Genomic DNA, 14,478 nt, shown 5'->3' with positions numbered 1-14,478 from the left:
AACAAGTCAAACAAAAGACCTGCTCTCCTAGAACTTACATCTAGGGAGGGAGGAAGATAAAGAGAGATTGCTATCGTGTCAGGTGTGGTGAGTGCTATGAAGGAAAACCAAGTAGAAGAAAGGGATGGGGAGTGACAAAGAGGGCTGTAACTTTCGAGAAGGTGATCAGGGAGGACTTCTGCAAGGAGATGAGGGAGCAAACTTGGGCATATCTGGGGGAAGATAGTGCAGTGGGAAGAGAGGAAGATCCTAGGAAGGTGGAGTGAACAGGGACCCACTTGAGTTTTTTTTTTTAATGTGTTTTTTTTTTTTAAGATTTTTATTTATTTATCAGAGAGAGAGAGACAGAGGCAGGCAGAGGGAGAAGCAGGCTCCCCGCTCAGCAAGGAGCCCGATGTGGGACTCGATCTCAGGACCCGGGGATCATGACCTGAGCTGAAGGCAGACGCTTAACCGACTGAGCCACCCAGGCGTCCCGACCCACTTGAGTTTTAAAGCTTTGTTGGGGTATGTGGAGCAGAGTGCACGTGTTCGTGGGGAAGAGTAGGGGCAAGGCAAGGAATAATTAAGAGACAATTTCAGGAGACCAGGCTCAGGATCGTGGTGGCTTAGATCAGGAAGGAGGTTGGATAGGGCATACATTTTGAATAAAGAGCTGACAGAACTTGTTCATGTATTGAATGAGGGACGTAACCGAGAGGAGTTAAGGGAGACTCAATTTGGCTTTGGACTTTTGGCAGATGTCTATTGAAGCTGGGGAAATGGGGAGCTGGGTCTTTGGTCCCTAACTATGCCTACCTTCTCACATTGGTAAGCACAGGGACCCACAGTCCTCACAGGGCAAATCTCCTTAGCCATTTGAGAACTGGACATTGGTGCTGGTGGACAAGGATCACAAGCAGCCACCCCCCCAGTCATTCTCTGAAAAGGTGAAATTGATGATGACCACTGTAGTGGATAGAATTGTCTTCCCCCAAAATATATGTTCAAATCCTAATTAGAATCCCTATGAATGTGACCGTATTTGGACAGAGGGTCTTTGCAGATGTAATCAAGTTCAGTTACGGTAGACCCTAATCCAATGACCAGTGTCCTCAAAAGAAGAGCCAATCTGGACACAGACACAGGGGCATGGGAAGGAATGCCAAGTGAAAACAGGCAGAGATTGGGGTGACACATTGGTAAGCCAAAGATTATTAGCAACTGCTAGAAGCTCGGAGAGAGGCATGGAGCAGATTCTCCATGACAACCTAGACGGAAGCCTCTAGAAGGAAGCATCCCTGCCAACACCTTGATGTTGGACTTCTGGCCTCCAGAACTGTGAGAGGATAAAATCCCATGGTGCTAAGCCTCTCAGTTTCAGGTTCTTTGTTACGGCAGCCCCAAGAAACTAGGACAACCTCCAGGTATTAAGCACTCATCCTTCGCCCAGCACGGTGCTGAGTGAAGGTGTGCATGTTGCTCACTTTATCCCACCAAGATCCTCCACTACCATCGAAAGTGAAGAATCATTGTTGTTCCTATTGTCAACAGAGGAGGAAGAGTTATGTGAATTTCCCAAGGTCGTGCAGCTAGTGTATGGTGGCACTGGGACAGCTCCCAGGTCCTCTGACTCTAAACCCCATGTCCTAACCATTCTGCAACACTGTCCCGGGCCAGAGGCCAAGACTCCGGGCACGTTCTGCCATTTGGATTCACCAGTTAAGTTCAGCGCAGCAAACTTTGCAGCCAGGAGTCCCTGGGCTACTTTCCCACATTTTCTCTGCTGCCACCGGAGCGTTGTTATTTATCACATCTCTCCCAGAAGATTCTTGGGTAACAGATGTGGCTTGGAGTTTGATAAGAGCGTCACTTCAACACATCCTTTCAATCTGTTCAGAATCCTCACCCTGGAAATGGAGGGACAGCTGAACAAACAGCCCACGCCCTCTATGTTGGTATTAACTGAAGTGGGAACTCCAGAAACTTCATGAGACAATTGATGAAAAGCAAAAGCTCGCTGGCACTTAAAGAGACATTTTAGAACGTGGCCAGCCCCATGGCCGTGGCAATGGCTGTCTCACTCTCTGCCATTTTCCTCTCCCGTGCCAGTGTGTCAGGGCCTAGGGAGAGGAAGATCTCCCCCAAGCCGCTTCATGCTTGGAAGCCTGTCCTGTGTGTGGGCACATGCCTAGCACTGTGCCTGGCACAAAGTCTCCGAAAGAGCTTGTGGATAGATGAGCTGGAGTCACGGCTACAGTGTCAGCTCAGACCAAGACCCTCTCACCAAGTCAATGAATGGTTTGTTAGTGGCTGTATAAGAAATGGAAAAAGGAAATGACCCTTCTGTCTGTGGCCACATATTAGCCTGTAAGGTCCCAAGCCTCTCAGCAGGTGGTGTGGGTAGGAAAGCGAGGAACACGGCTGGGATCTGGAGCCAAATTTGAAACACTGTGGCAATAATAATCTAATAAATAATTTAAATAAACAAATAATTCAAATAATCTCCCATAGCCGGGGCCCCTGGGGGGGCTCAGTCAGTTAAGGGTCTGACTCCTGATTTTGGCTCAGGTCATGATTGCAGGGTTGTGAGATTGAGCCCTACATCGGGCTCTGTGCTGAGCGTGAAGCCTGCTTAAGATTCTCTCTCTCGTTCTCTCTCTCTCTCTCTCTCAAAATAAATAAATAAAATTACCATAGCAGAGCACTGGATACTTGAGATCCAGAGAATCAGACAGAATACGGCTAAGAGCATGGGTTTTGGAGATGGGTGACATTGGAAGCTTCACTTCCTGGTAGAGTGACTTTGGACAAGTCACCGTGCTTCTTTGTCTGCCAACCGGGGATAGAAGTTCCCACTACACATTCGGGTGGGGATTAAGTGAGATCCCATGCAGCGTAAGCAAGAAGTGGGAGTGGTTATCATGACCAGCCGCAAACGACCCACCCCCTTCCCAGGCTGACCCTCCCTCCAGCATCACCTTCGTTTGTCCCTGCCTCTGAACCCTGCGCCATGGCCTCTGAACACCACCTCTTACCTGTCCAGTCTCCCGGCTTGGTGCCAGTGCCGCCCTCTTTGCTGGAGCCCTCCAGTTCTGCTAGAGATGATTGTTTGCTGCATCTCAGGTGGGAATTGGAATCCAGAATCTGAGCTTGAGTGCTCACTTCCTACAGTAATTCCAGGCCAAGGTTTGTGGATGCAGATAGTTTCATCCTAAGGAAGCACAGTTCTCTTCCCTCTGCCTGGAATATGCCTAGCTAGTTCTGTTGATCTTTCAGGTCTGTGCTTAGCTCTCACTCCCCCAGAACATCTTTTGCTGACCCACAAGTTCAGGTTAGGTCCTCCACTCAAACACTCACGGAGCACCCTGCACTTCTCTTGCTGGAGTGGAATCGTAACTGAATTCGGTAATTACTTGTGCAGGAGGGCGAGCTTCATTTGCTTGTCACTCCGTATGCCCAGTGCCCATCTCAGGTCCTGGCACATCCTAGACACTTAATGTTTCCTGAATGAATGGATGAATTGGCCCGCCTTCCAAGTCCTGGATAAGACTGGGAAAGATGACATTTGGAAGGCAGAATGAATTCCATCTCTGTGGCTTCTCTTAATTGAAGCCTTTAAAAAAATTTTTTTTGATTGAAAAGAGTGTGCACAACCAAACTCAAGGATTAAACAAGGCAAGGTAACAGGGACCTCAGTGGCAATGCTGGGTTATGTTCATGCACATATGAACTTAGATGAATCTGTTCAGTCATCTATTGCTGCGTGAGAAATCATCCCAAAACTCAGAAGTTGACAACAACACCAACCACGTATTATCTCTTGCGGTTTCTGTGGGCAGGGGATTGGGAATTGGGAATGCTCGCTGGTGGATTGTGGTTTAGGGTCTCTCCTGCAGAGGCTGGAGCTGGGACAGCTGAGGCTGGAGCACCAGGGGCTGGTTGGCATGTAGTCCCAGGACTTCTCCATGTGGTCTCATTCCTTGGCCTCACCAGCACGGTGGAGCCAGGGCTCCAGAGGCAGGTGTCCCAAGAGAAACTGAGAAGCTACGACCTCAGACGTCACAGGGGACCACTTCCACTGTATTCTGTTCATGGAGGCAGTCACAGAGACCTACCCAGTTTCAAGGGGAGAGGGCGTAGACGGCCTCTTGACTGAGGAGTATCAAATCTTTGTAAGCACCACAGAATATCACTTCCTTCATGACATGAGGAAAGAAGCTCTCAAAAAGGCCTCCAAGAGGGGCCAGAGAGGTTCCAACTGAAAAGAAGAGCTTGATGAGAATATCATGGAACAAAGAGAAGTTTCCTTCTTACTCCCATTAATGACTGCTGAGAAGGTGTTGGCAAAATCAAGACAGAAGCCTGTTTGACCTATGGATACCTCCTAAACACCGTATTCAATGAATCGATTTTGATAGTACTTCAGTGTTCCACAGCTCAACAAATTTGGTGATTAGAGTCACAGGGAGGAGAGACGCTTGTTAAAATGCAGACTACCAGGCCACAGCGGGAAGCTTCTAGTGCTTGGGATCAGTTATTATAAACAAGTACCCTCAGGGGTCTGAGGGGAGCACCGTCCTTTTTAGAGAATGGAACTTGCCTTGTTTTCGGTTGCATACTGACCTGCTGCTATTTGGCTACCTGACAGTTTAGTTTTTATTAAGAATTTGAGCCACCCAAACAGTAATTTTGTCTTACAGGATCCCTAAGTAACAGAAATCTGCTCCAACTAATATCAGTAAAAATGGTCACTTTATTGGAGGGAGATGGAGGTTTTTTTCAGTGGGAAACAGCCAAGCCTCATGAGAAACTGGAACCAAGCCCTGGAAAGCAAGGCCTCTGCTCATTACCCCCAACATCAGTTTCTTCTTTGCCTGCATGTGGTAGAAAATCACCACTCTAGGCAGATCTGTGTGTTTCTCTCGTCAGGGGCGCAGTGCTGACTTGGCCCGGTATCCTGTTGCAAATTCTTTGGAGAGAGAATCTGATTGGCTCAGCTTAGGTCAGGAGCTACCTCTGATCCAACCAGCTGTGGCCAGGTGGGTCCACTGCCCAATCAGAAGGTTCTTCTAATATATTGCAAATTCTTTGGAGAGAGAATCTGATTGGCTCAGCTTAGGTCAGTAGCTATCTCTGATCCAATCAGCTGTGGCCAGGTGGGCCCACTGCCCAATCAGAAGGTTCTTCTAATAAAGAGTTGGAAGAATTGAAAGGCATGCTAGGATTCACTTCCAAATCAAACTGCTGCCACTGTGATTATGTAGAAACTTTTATTTTTCCTGATCTTTCTTGAAACACATGTTCTAGCAAAAAACTGGTGCCCGGCCCATTGCCACTCATTCATTCACTCATTCCTATTGAGGTAGAGATGGCATGCAATATTCTATTAGTTTCAGGTGTGTAACGTAATGATTTGACAATCGTATACATTATGCTCTGCTCACCACAATGTTATCATCCATCACCATACAATGTTATTCTCTATGTTGCACTTTTCATCCCTGTGACTTATTTATTTTGTGGTTGGAAGCTTGTATGTCTTAATTCTCTTCATCTATTTTGTCTATCCCCATACCCCCACCCCTCTGGCAACCACCAGTTTGTTCTCTTTTTTATGGGTCTATTTCTGCTTTGTTTGTTTTGGTTTTTAGATTCCTTGTATAAATGCAATCGTATGGTATTTGTCTTTCTTTGTCTGACGTATTTCACTTAGCACAATACCCTTTAGGTCCATCCATGTTGTCACCCATGGCAAGATCGCCTTCTTTTTCAATGGCTGAGTGATATTCCACTGTGTACACACACACACACACACACACACACACACACACCACATTTTCTTTATCCATTCATCCATTCATCTGTCAGTGGACATTTAGCCATCACCTAGTTTTATTAAAAAAAAAATTTTTTTTTTTTTTGAGAGAGAGAGAGCAAGTGAGTGGGGAGAGGAAAGGGAGAAAGAATCTTTTTTTTTTTAAAGATTTTATTTATTTATTTGACAGAGACAGCGAGAGCAGGAACACAAGCAGGGGGAGTGGGAGAGGGAGAAGCAGGCTTCCCGCTGAGCAGGGAGCCTGATGTGGGACTTGATCCCAGGACTCTGGGATCATGACCTGAGCCGAAGGCAGCCGCTTAACGACTGAGCCACCCAGGCGCCCCGGAAAGGGAGAAAAAATCTTAAACAGGCTTCACGCCCAGTGCAGAGCCCGACACAGGGCTCGATCTCACGACCTGGAGATCATGACCTGAGCCGAAATCCAGAGGCGGACACTCAACCGACTGAACCACCCAGGCGCCCCTACAAAAAAAATTGTATTGGAACACAGCCATACCCATTCATGTGTATATTGTCAAGGGCTGCTTTCCCGCTACAATGGCAGGGTTGAGTAGCTGATACAGAGATTGCCCTGCAAAGCCTACAATATTTACTATGTGGCCCTTCATGGGAAAAGCTTGCTGACCCCTGCTCTAGAATCCGATTCAGTTCTATGTCTAAATTGTTACCCAATGTTCCATGTGTGTCATTTCTACTCTCCTCCAGCCAATACAGAGGAATTTCCTGACCTTGGCTCATTTTCGTACTACTCCCACGATGTCAGAGGTGCTATCTGGTATTGGTTTATTCTTCCTTCTACGCATGTTGCTTAGGACAGGGCAAGGCACCAGAGTCTTTACACATCCCCGCTGATTGACTTAAAAAACGATTTCTACAAATGCCACAGTATTTCCTAAGGTGTGAAGCACATAGCATTGATGATTTGCAAGACGATTTTAGTTTCGCGCTTGAGACTGTTTGTAGGTGGTACATAGATGTGATATTAAATGAAAGTAAATCACATCATGATAAGGTTATGCTCTCTTTATGTTTTCTTTCAATCTTTCTAATTACTTGAACAAGAAAATCTTGTTTGATGACAATATGTATGCTGTTAATGATTCTCTAACATTTGCTAACACCATTTTTTCCTTTAACAAGGAGAACACACAGGGGCTGGCTTGGAACCTTCAGCAGCTAGCAATAGCTAGCTAGAATTTCTTAGCACTGCTTTGCTTTTATTTATTTTTATGCTGATCTTCCATTTATGGCTAGTGATACTGGCTTGCCATTAATAGTGGTGATCCAAAGTTTCCTTTTTCAGATAAATTTAGTTCAGTAAAAAATGTGACTAGATGTTTAAAATACTAAGCGAATAGCAGTTTAGGTGATAGGAAAAGATGTTTAAAAAAGGCACATGGATGACTGATTGAAGTTTGGGAAGCTTGTGTTAAAGTGACTGACAGGTGCAAAACAGTCCTGGTGCCCAGGGCAGGGAGTGACCCATTTGGTCTGAGTGTAACACTGAGGATTAGAGAAGGAGGTAGCAACGGAGCTGAATCTCTGATTTTCTGGGCAGTGAAAGAGTGTAGAAGGACACTGCAGACGGTGGGGATAGAAGATTCAAAGGAAAAGCAAGAAGAGGATGGAGTCATGGGATTGTGAGGCTTGTGGGAGTCCCTGAAGGATTGTCTGCACTTGAGTAGCATGGACAAAGCTGCATTTTTAGAGCACTTGTTAGCTTGGGCAGGTTAATGTCTCTGAACCTCAGTTTGTTTATCTGTGAAGTGGGGATAATTGAAACAGCTGTAGGATGTCCACCCTGTCCCTGGTGCCCGGGGAATTCCCAGCCATCTGTCTTGCTTCTTCTCTAGGCAAGAGGTGAAGATGTCCCATCATGACTGCATCGACATTTGGGGTGTCGGAGGCCCCTCTGTTCTGTCTTGGGCAGTCCGGAAGGGGATGTTTACAAGAATTTAGGATTGTTAGTTAGATGATGCCTTGACCGGTGGTGATGGGTCAGTGGGGCTGTCCACACTCGAAGCCGGCTCAGCACTGAGCCCCTCCTACTGCACTCGGAGGGTCTCCTCAGCTGAAGGTTCTTCTTCCCGCCTTCAACCCCTCTACCCATGTGTCTTCTGGCCAAGTCACGTCCCTGCCTCCTCCCTGCACTTGCACCATCCCCAGCCTTCTCTGGAATCTGGGAGCAGAACACCCCCATCTCCACCTGACTCTTTACATCTTAGAATACTAGCCTCGTGGAGTTGTCCGTTTCTACCTTGTTGAGGGCTGGGAGAGGGAAAACGGCCTTTGGGGGCTAGCGAGAGAACTGGGAGGAGATGGGAAACACACTGAGAACACACAGCCTGGCTCGTTGAGCCCCACCGTGCCCCGTGGGCTGGCAGATCTGCATGGGGACTGAGTAAACGCCCAGCAGGTAGAACTCGCTCAGTTTGGCAACCCTTATTTCTACGGTGGGGCCAGAGGGGAGAAGTTGAGAACTGTCCTATGGTAGAGGAAGAGGAAGTGTGCGCCAGGAGCTTTCTTGCTAAATGCTCTAAATTCCTGGATCTGCATTGCCCGTGGCCGCCCTGGCTATGGTGAGAAAGGAGATGGTGAAAGCAGGAGATGGGGCCTCTGTGTGAGCCGGTGGACTCAGCCCGGAAGCTTCCATGCAGTCAGACTCTTACCCCTAGGATAAGAGCTGAATGGAGGTTGCCCAGCTGCCCTCCTGCCTTGGAGAGCCTTCTAGGTATCCCTCCCTCTGGCCTTAGGGCTCTGTTGCATTCTCTGGTCCTCCAGCTGTGTCAGGTATGAGCATTTTATTTGTGTGACCACCTAAACTCCTTGAGGATTCTTTTGGAGCTCTGGGCAAGTACAGCGTTTAAAGGCAGAGACTTTAGAGTCAGGTAGACCTGAGTTCAAATCCTGTCCCTGTCTCTAATTGAATTTGCTGTCTGACAGGCTTCTTACCCTCCATGAGCCTTGCTTCCCTATAAAATAGGGTTCTTAAAGGTACCTACCTTCTAGATTCTACACAAAGGAATGAGAAATAACAAATGAAAACCACTACTTATCTGGCACACTGATAAGTGCTCAGAAATGTAGTAGTGGTGATTGAGGTAATCACCTGCCAAATACCTGACACAGTGCCTGCAGTAAATGCTTATTTCAGTCTGATTGCTTCTTCCTCCAGGAAGCCTTCCCAGAAGCCCCCAGGCCTGATCAGGTCTCTTGCAGTGTGGTACTGCCCTGTGCTTCTTCTAAGAGGCTTCTTGAGAACAGTACCTGCTGGCCACCGTTGCGTCTGACATAGTCATGACCAGTAAAAATAATGATGTGTCCTGAGCCACACCGATTAACATGCTGGGGTGGGGACCACAGCTGCATGGAAGGAAGCCGCAGGACTGCGAGAGAGGATGTTAAAATATTACACTAATCATCCCTGTAATTAATATCTGAAGTCTTTCTTCCTCTGGACAGCAGGGTCAGAGAACATGCCTGCTTATTTATGGCCATATTCCCAGTGCTTCGCAGGCTCTTAATGAATATTAAATAATTGAGTGAATAAGGGAACAAGTGCTCCACATTCAGTGTTATCAGGAAGGCACTCATGCCCTCATTCAACAAATATTTATCGAACATCTACTATGCACTATTACATTACACCAGTGAACAAAACAAGCAAAGATACTTCCCCGCAGGTGGTTTGTATTCTAGCCCTGTGGACTGGGCATTGGTGCATATCCCAAAGGGGTCAATATTTGCTTGTTGCTGTTGGAACCCTGCCTGCTGATTGGGTTCAGCCAGTCAAAGTGTGAGGTCCTTGGAGGACGTCATCCCTTGACTTGGTGTCCACAGAGGGCATCTGGGCAGAGCTTGGAGTGGATTTGAGTGAACATGTCTTTCTTTCCCCCCAGGCCCTTCCAACCACCCTGACAGGCTTCCTCTCTCTCCCAGGTCATGCTCTCTGAGCGAAAAGGCACAGACGAGCTCTATGCTGTGAAGATCCTGAAGAAGGACGTCGTGATCCAGGATGACGATGTGGAGTGCACGATGGTGGAGAAGCGGGTGCTGGCCCTGCCTGGGAAGCCGCCGTTCCTGACCCAGCTGCATTCCTGCTTCCAGACCATGGTAACTCGCCTGGGGCGACCTGGCCATCCCGTCCCCAGGGCTTCACCTGAGCCATCCCAGCAGCACCCACCTGGGGCGACCTGGCCATCCCGTCCCCAGGGCTTTGGCCTGAGCCATCCCAGCAGCACCCACCCCCAAAGCGACACCTGGACCCTTTCCACTCTAGAGACAGGAAGATGGTGTGCCCGGGGGAGGCTGCTGAGAGTTTCCGAGGCGGCCACTGAGAAGCTCTCCCCTAGGCAGATGCTGTTTTGATGAAGATAAAGGAACTTGGGCCATTGGCTTAATAACCAACCGAGCAGGGTTTTTCTCAGACAGCCAGAGGTGACTCGGGGACAGCGACTGAGAACTTTCGGTCTCACAATATGCGATGTTACATCAGAGGTTACAGATGAGAACGAGTGGGAAGGGCCACAGGGCGTGTGTGTTTAGATGGTTAGTCAGCCCTCCAGACCCTGCGGATGAATGCTCGGGTGCATTCTGCCAGTTGCGTGGACTTCCTTAAGGAGGGGTTGCCTGAGAACACAGCCTTCGGAGGACCCCCCAAGGGGGGAGTACAGTGTCCAAGGCAGGGGCTCGTGAGCACACAGCTGTGGCTCCCAGGAAGAGAAGGGGACATTTGTGCACTCTCTGCTATTAACTGTGATTTCAACTCTATCTGCAGGAGCAAGGGCCATCCCTTTAAGTAACCTCTTACCTTTTCCCTGTTCAAATGAGACCCTGGCCTCCATCCCTAAGGAGGGGGTGGCCAGCCCCCAAATACAAAAAGGGACAAAGTTATTCTTGCCTTTGGGGCTTCTAAGGGCCAGTGGCCCAGTGACTTAAAGATGCCTTAAGGGATTCTCGAAGATTATTTCAATTCTGTGCAGCTCTCACTATGCATGCTAATTTTAGAGCCCACCCCCTATGTGAAATGGGACGCTTTTGTATATTGCATGTAATTTAAAGCTTGGGACTTCCTCTCTCCGCCAACATCAGCAAGTCCTGTCCTCTGCTAAGTTAGATTCCACACCCCCAGCCTGGAAAGATCTAAAACTGGCCTTGGGGTGGGTTTTATCAATACAGACCACACATCAGGCTTAGAACTGCCTTTTGTGAAAGGGGCAGAGCTGGGATTTGGCTCCTTCCCTGTTCTGAGAAGTCTTTTGATACATTTTGGGGCCGTAGGGACTTGGGTTCAGATCCTGGCTCTGTCATCTACCACTGGGTGGCCTTCAGCAAATTGTAAAACCCCCCTGGCCTCAGTTTGCTCATCTGTAAAATGAGCTAAAAGTAGCTACATCCAAGGTGGTTGTGAAGAGGAAATGAGACTATCCACGAGAAGCGTTTGACACAGTGCTTAGTGCCAGGTCAATGCTCAGCAGATATTACTCACTCATTTCACAGGCATTCGACATTCGTCTTGGCTTTGACCAAGTACTCAGGTATAGAGCCAAGCAAACCAGGTCCTGTTTTTGAGAAGTTTATGGTCTTGGAGCAGAGGAAACAGACATGGAATCGTCACAAAACAGTGCAGTAGGGGATATGGTAGAACCTAGAGAAGCAAGTGGGTCCCCAGATTGTCCCCTCATTGCCCCTACGGTATCTGTGCTCTGGGTGATATGATTATCTGGTGGGGTCCAGTTCTAATTCCCAGATAGTCTCCCTACCGCAGGCCATCAGGGGAGGGCACATTTTAGGCAAGTGTGTCTAGTGTTCCCTGCAGGGACTTGGTCCACCAGCCTCATGTGGGGGTCTGCTGGGTGATAGGTCTCCTAGAACGTCCTTCACTCGACTGCAGGCACAACTAAGAGCTGGGGTCATGTTTGCCAAAGTACGGCGCATGCATCCCTCTACAAAATGGTACAAAGGGTGACTTTGGGTGACTTTGGCTGGTGCATAAATTTTAAATTACATTCACCTTTTATTTTATTTTATTTTTTTAAGATTTCATTTATTTATTTGAGAGAGAGAGAATGAGAGACAGAGAGCACGAGAGGGAAGAGGGTCAGAGGGAGAAGCAGACTCCCCGCTGAGCAGGGAGCCAGATGGTGCGACTCGATCCCGGGACTCCAGGATCATGACCTGAGCTGAAGGCAGTCACCCAACCAACTGAGCCACCCAGGCGCCCTCACCTTTTATTTTTTTTAAGATTTTATTTATTTATTTGACAGAGAGAAACTCAGCGAGAGAGGGAACACAAGCAGGGGGAGTGGGAGAGGGAGAAGCAGGCCCCCCCGCGGAGCAGGGAGCCCGATGCGGGGCTCAATCCCAGGACCCTGGGATCATGACCTGAGCTGAAGGCAGACGCTTAACGACTGAGCCACCCAGGCACCCCAGATTACATTCACCTTTTAATCCGCTTTAATTCTGAGTGCCTCAAGGGAAATGTTTCCATTTGGTGCCAGCACCCCTGTACTATCTTTTTTAACACTTCCCTTTTTAACACAGAGTACCAGGCTTCAGGTTCTGAGCTTTGGCAAACACCAGTTTCTAGGTCATTGGTTTGCTTTTATTTTATATATAAATATATTTTTTTTCTTTTTACAGATTTCTTCTATTTATGATAGCACGGTAAAGTCTTTCAATTTTTAAATTTTGAGGTATTATAAGGCAAATACAGAAAACCACACAAAATAGATGTTTTAGTAATGAGTTATTAAGTTCCTCAAACCACCAGCCAGGTTGAGAAACAGAATTTTGGCCAGCCACTCTGGAATCTTCTTCACGTTCTAATCTCAATCTCCCGGCCAACAGTAGCTTGACTTCCTTGCATGTCTTTACAGTTTTATCACTTGAGTCTTATCAGTCTCTTAATACGATAGTTTAATCTTTCCCATTTGTAGAAACTGGCTGTGTCTTCTAAGCTTGGACCAGTCCCTTTATCTGCTGAAGATCCCCGGCTGTTTGACCCGGAGCATTTTTGGTCTGGATTTAGCTGACTGCAGTCCTGGGGCTCCTGCATGTGCTTTCCTCCCCACCTCATCCTCAGTGTTTTCCTGCAAATTGGTAGCTGGACCTAGAGACTTGGCCAGACTCAGGTCCAATCCCTTTGGTAAGAATGGAGGAGAAGGTGCGCTCTTTCATTCAAAGGCGTGTAACGTCCCGTGTCCCTCTTTCTATGAAGTTGGCAAACCACTGATGCTCACGCAGTGCCTCGGTCCCTTAATGGTTGATATCCTCTTCTGTCATTTCTTTTTCGTGTATTCATTGGAATGCCTCTGGGAAGACGGGCTGCCCCTCCTCAGTTGCTGGTGGCACCGTTCATATAGGAAAGGCAGGATCAATGTTTGATCCTTTCTTGTTATTGGACAGTTTGTCAATTAATTGGTTCGTGATTATGCTCCAAAGGTGACTAGCATTTGCTTCTAAAATAATATTTTTGCCTAAAAGAGGAGAGTCAAGGTAAAGAAAAATATGAAGTGAGCCCTAGGTCACATCCTACAAGGGTCTTGGCACAGATGGTGAAGGGAATTCCAAAGCTGGAGTTTTTAGGGAATTAGGTGCTAAAGGCACTCCAGGGGTGGCAGAGACAGGACCAAACTAGATTCTCAAACCTTCAGCCTCCTTCATCCCTCATCTTCTCTTCTTCCCATTGGGGTTCCCCAAGTTCACTGACAGACGTCAGTAGATCAAGAAGAGATCTTGTCCTCAAGCAAGAGGCTGGACCAACTTGGAGACCATTTTCAATTTCAACTGAATGTATTGAGATTGGGGGTATTAGTCTAATGTGTGTGACTAATACTAACTCATTAATATACAATACCTTTGTTAATAATTTACTGTTTGAAAAATGATAGTCGAGTGGATTTGAGGTGATTCTTTTCATCTTGCCCCCCCTCTCTCACTTGTATTTCAGTATGCTTTCTGGCATTAGACAGTGGGGATGGAGTTTACCTGGGACTTGTGTGGTGCCCTGGGCCCCCTCAAGGGGTGCCACATGTCAGGGAAGAGGGTCTGAGAGCCGAGAACACAGTTCAGTGGCTTTGAGTCTTATGTGCGGACAGAAGCCCCGTGTAGGCAGCCAACCCACAGTCTCCTGATCCAGCCAGGCCAAGGATGGAACAGATCGCCACCTTGCTGGTGCAGATCAGAGGAAGTCGCTACCCTGTCTCTTAAGGGCTGTGTTGTGCGGGGAAAATGTAACTTTAAATGTCACCGGTGTGCTTGGCTTGAGGCGAGGCACCCGCTGACCTGCGGCCAGAGTCAGAGGCCACTGTGCCCTCCCACCTCCTGTTCACCCAGCAGCAGATAGCTTCTTCCAGCACATATATTTTGATTTTACATAAATGTACTTCAAAGACACAATAACACCTACTACACATGAGGCCCAGGGCTACACTCGAAGCCACATGACAGCCTTTGGACAGGTCCTGTCATCATCCTATAGGACGAGCAGACTGAGGCCACACAGCGAGTACCTTTCAGGGTCAGGATTTGAACCCAGGCAGCCTGGCTCCACCGAGCTTTACACTTAACCGCTGCAAGTATGAGGTCTTTTGAATGCGCTGAGTGTGACTCGCTGGATTTCTAGTCCATCTGACACCCCCAGGGCAGAGCCACCA

General features: G+C 47.8%; 1 protein-coding gene across 2 annotated transcripts in view; it reads left to right on the top strand.

Annotated features, from left to right (window-relative positions):
* Positions 1-14,478, top strand: part of PRKCB (protein kinase C beta) — a 317,015-nt gene that overhangs the window by 246,534 nt on the left and 56,003 nt on the right. For both annotated transcript variants that reach the window (XM_034988039.1, XM_034988038.1), the window contains exon 10: positions 9,761-9,934. In XM_034988039.1, coding sequence (XP_034843930.1) covers positions 9,761-9,934 — 174 coding nt within the window. The remainder of the gene's footprint in view (positions 1-9,760; positions 9,935-14,478) is intronic.

Source organism: Mirounga leonina, unplaced genomic scaffold (genome assembly GCF_011800145.1).
Source record: "Mirounga leonina isolate KUSES-001 unplaced genomic scaffold, KU_Mleo_1.0 Mir_448, whole genome shotgun sequence".
Lineage (NCBI taxonomy): Eukaryota > Metazoa > Chordata > Mammalia > Carnivora > Phocidae > Mirounga > Mirounga leonina.
This window is presented reverse-complemented; position numbering and strand designations above follow the sequence as displayed.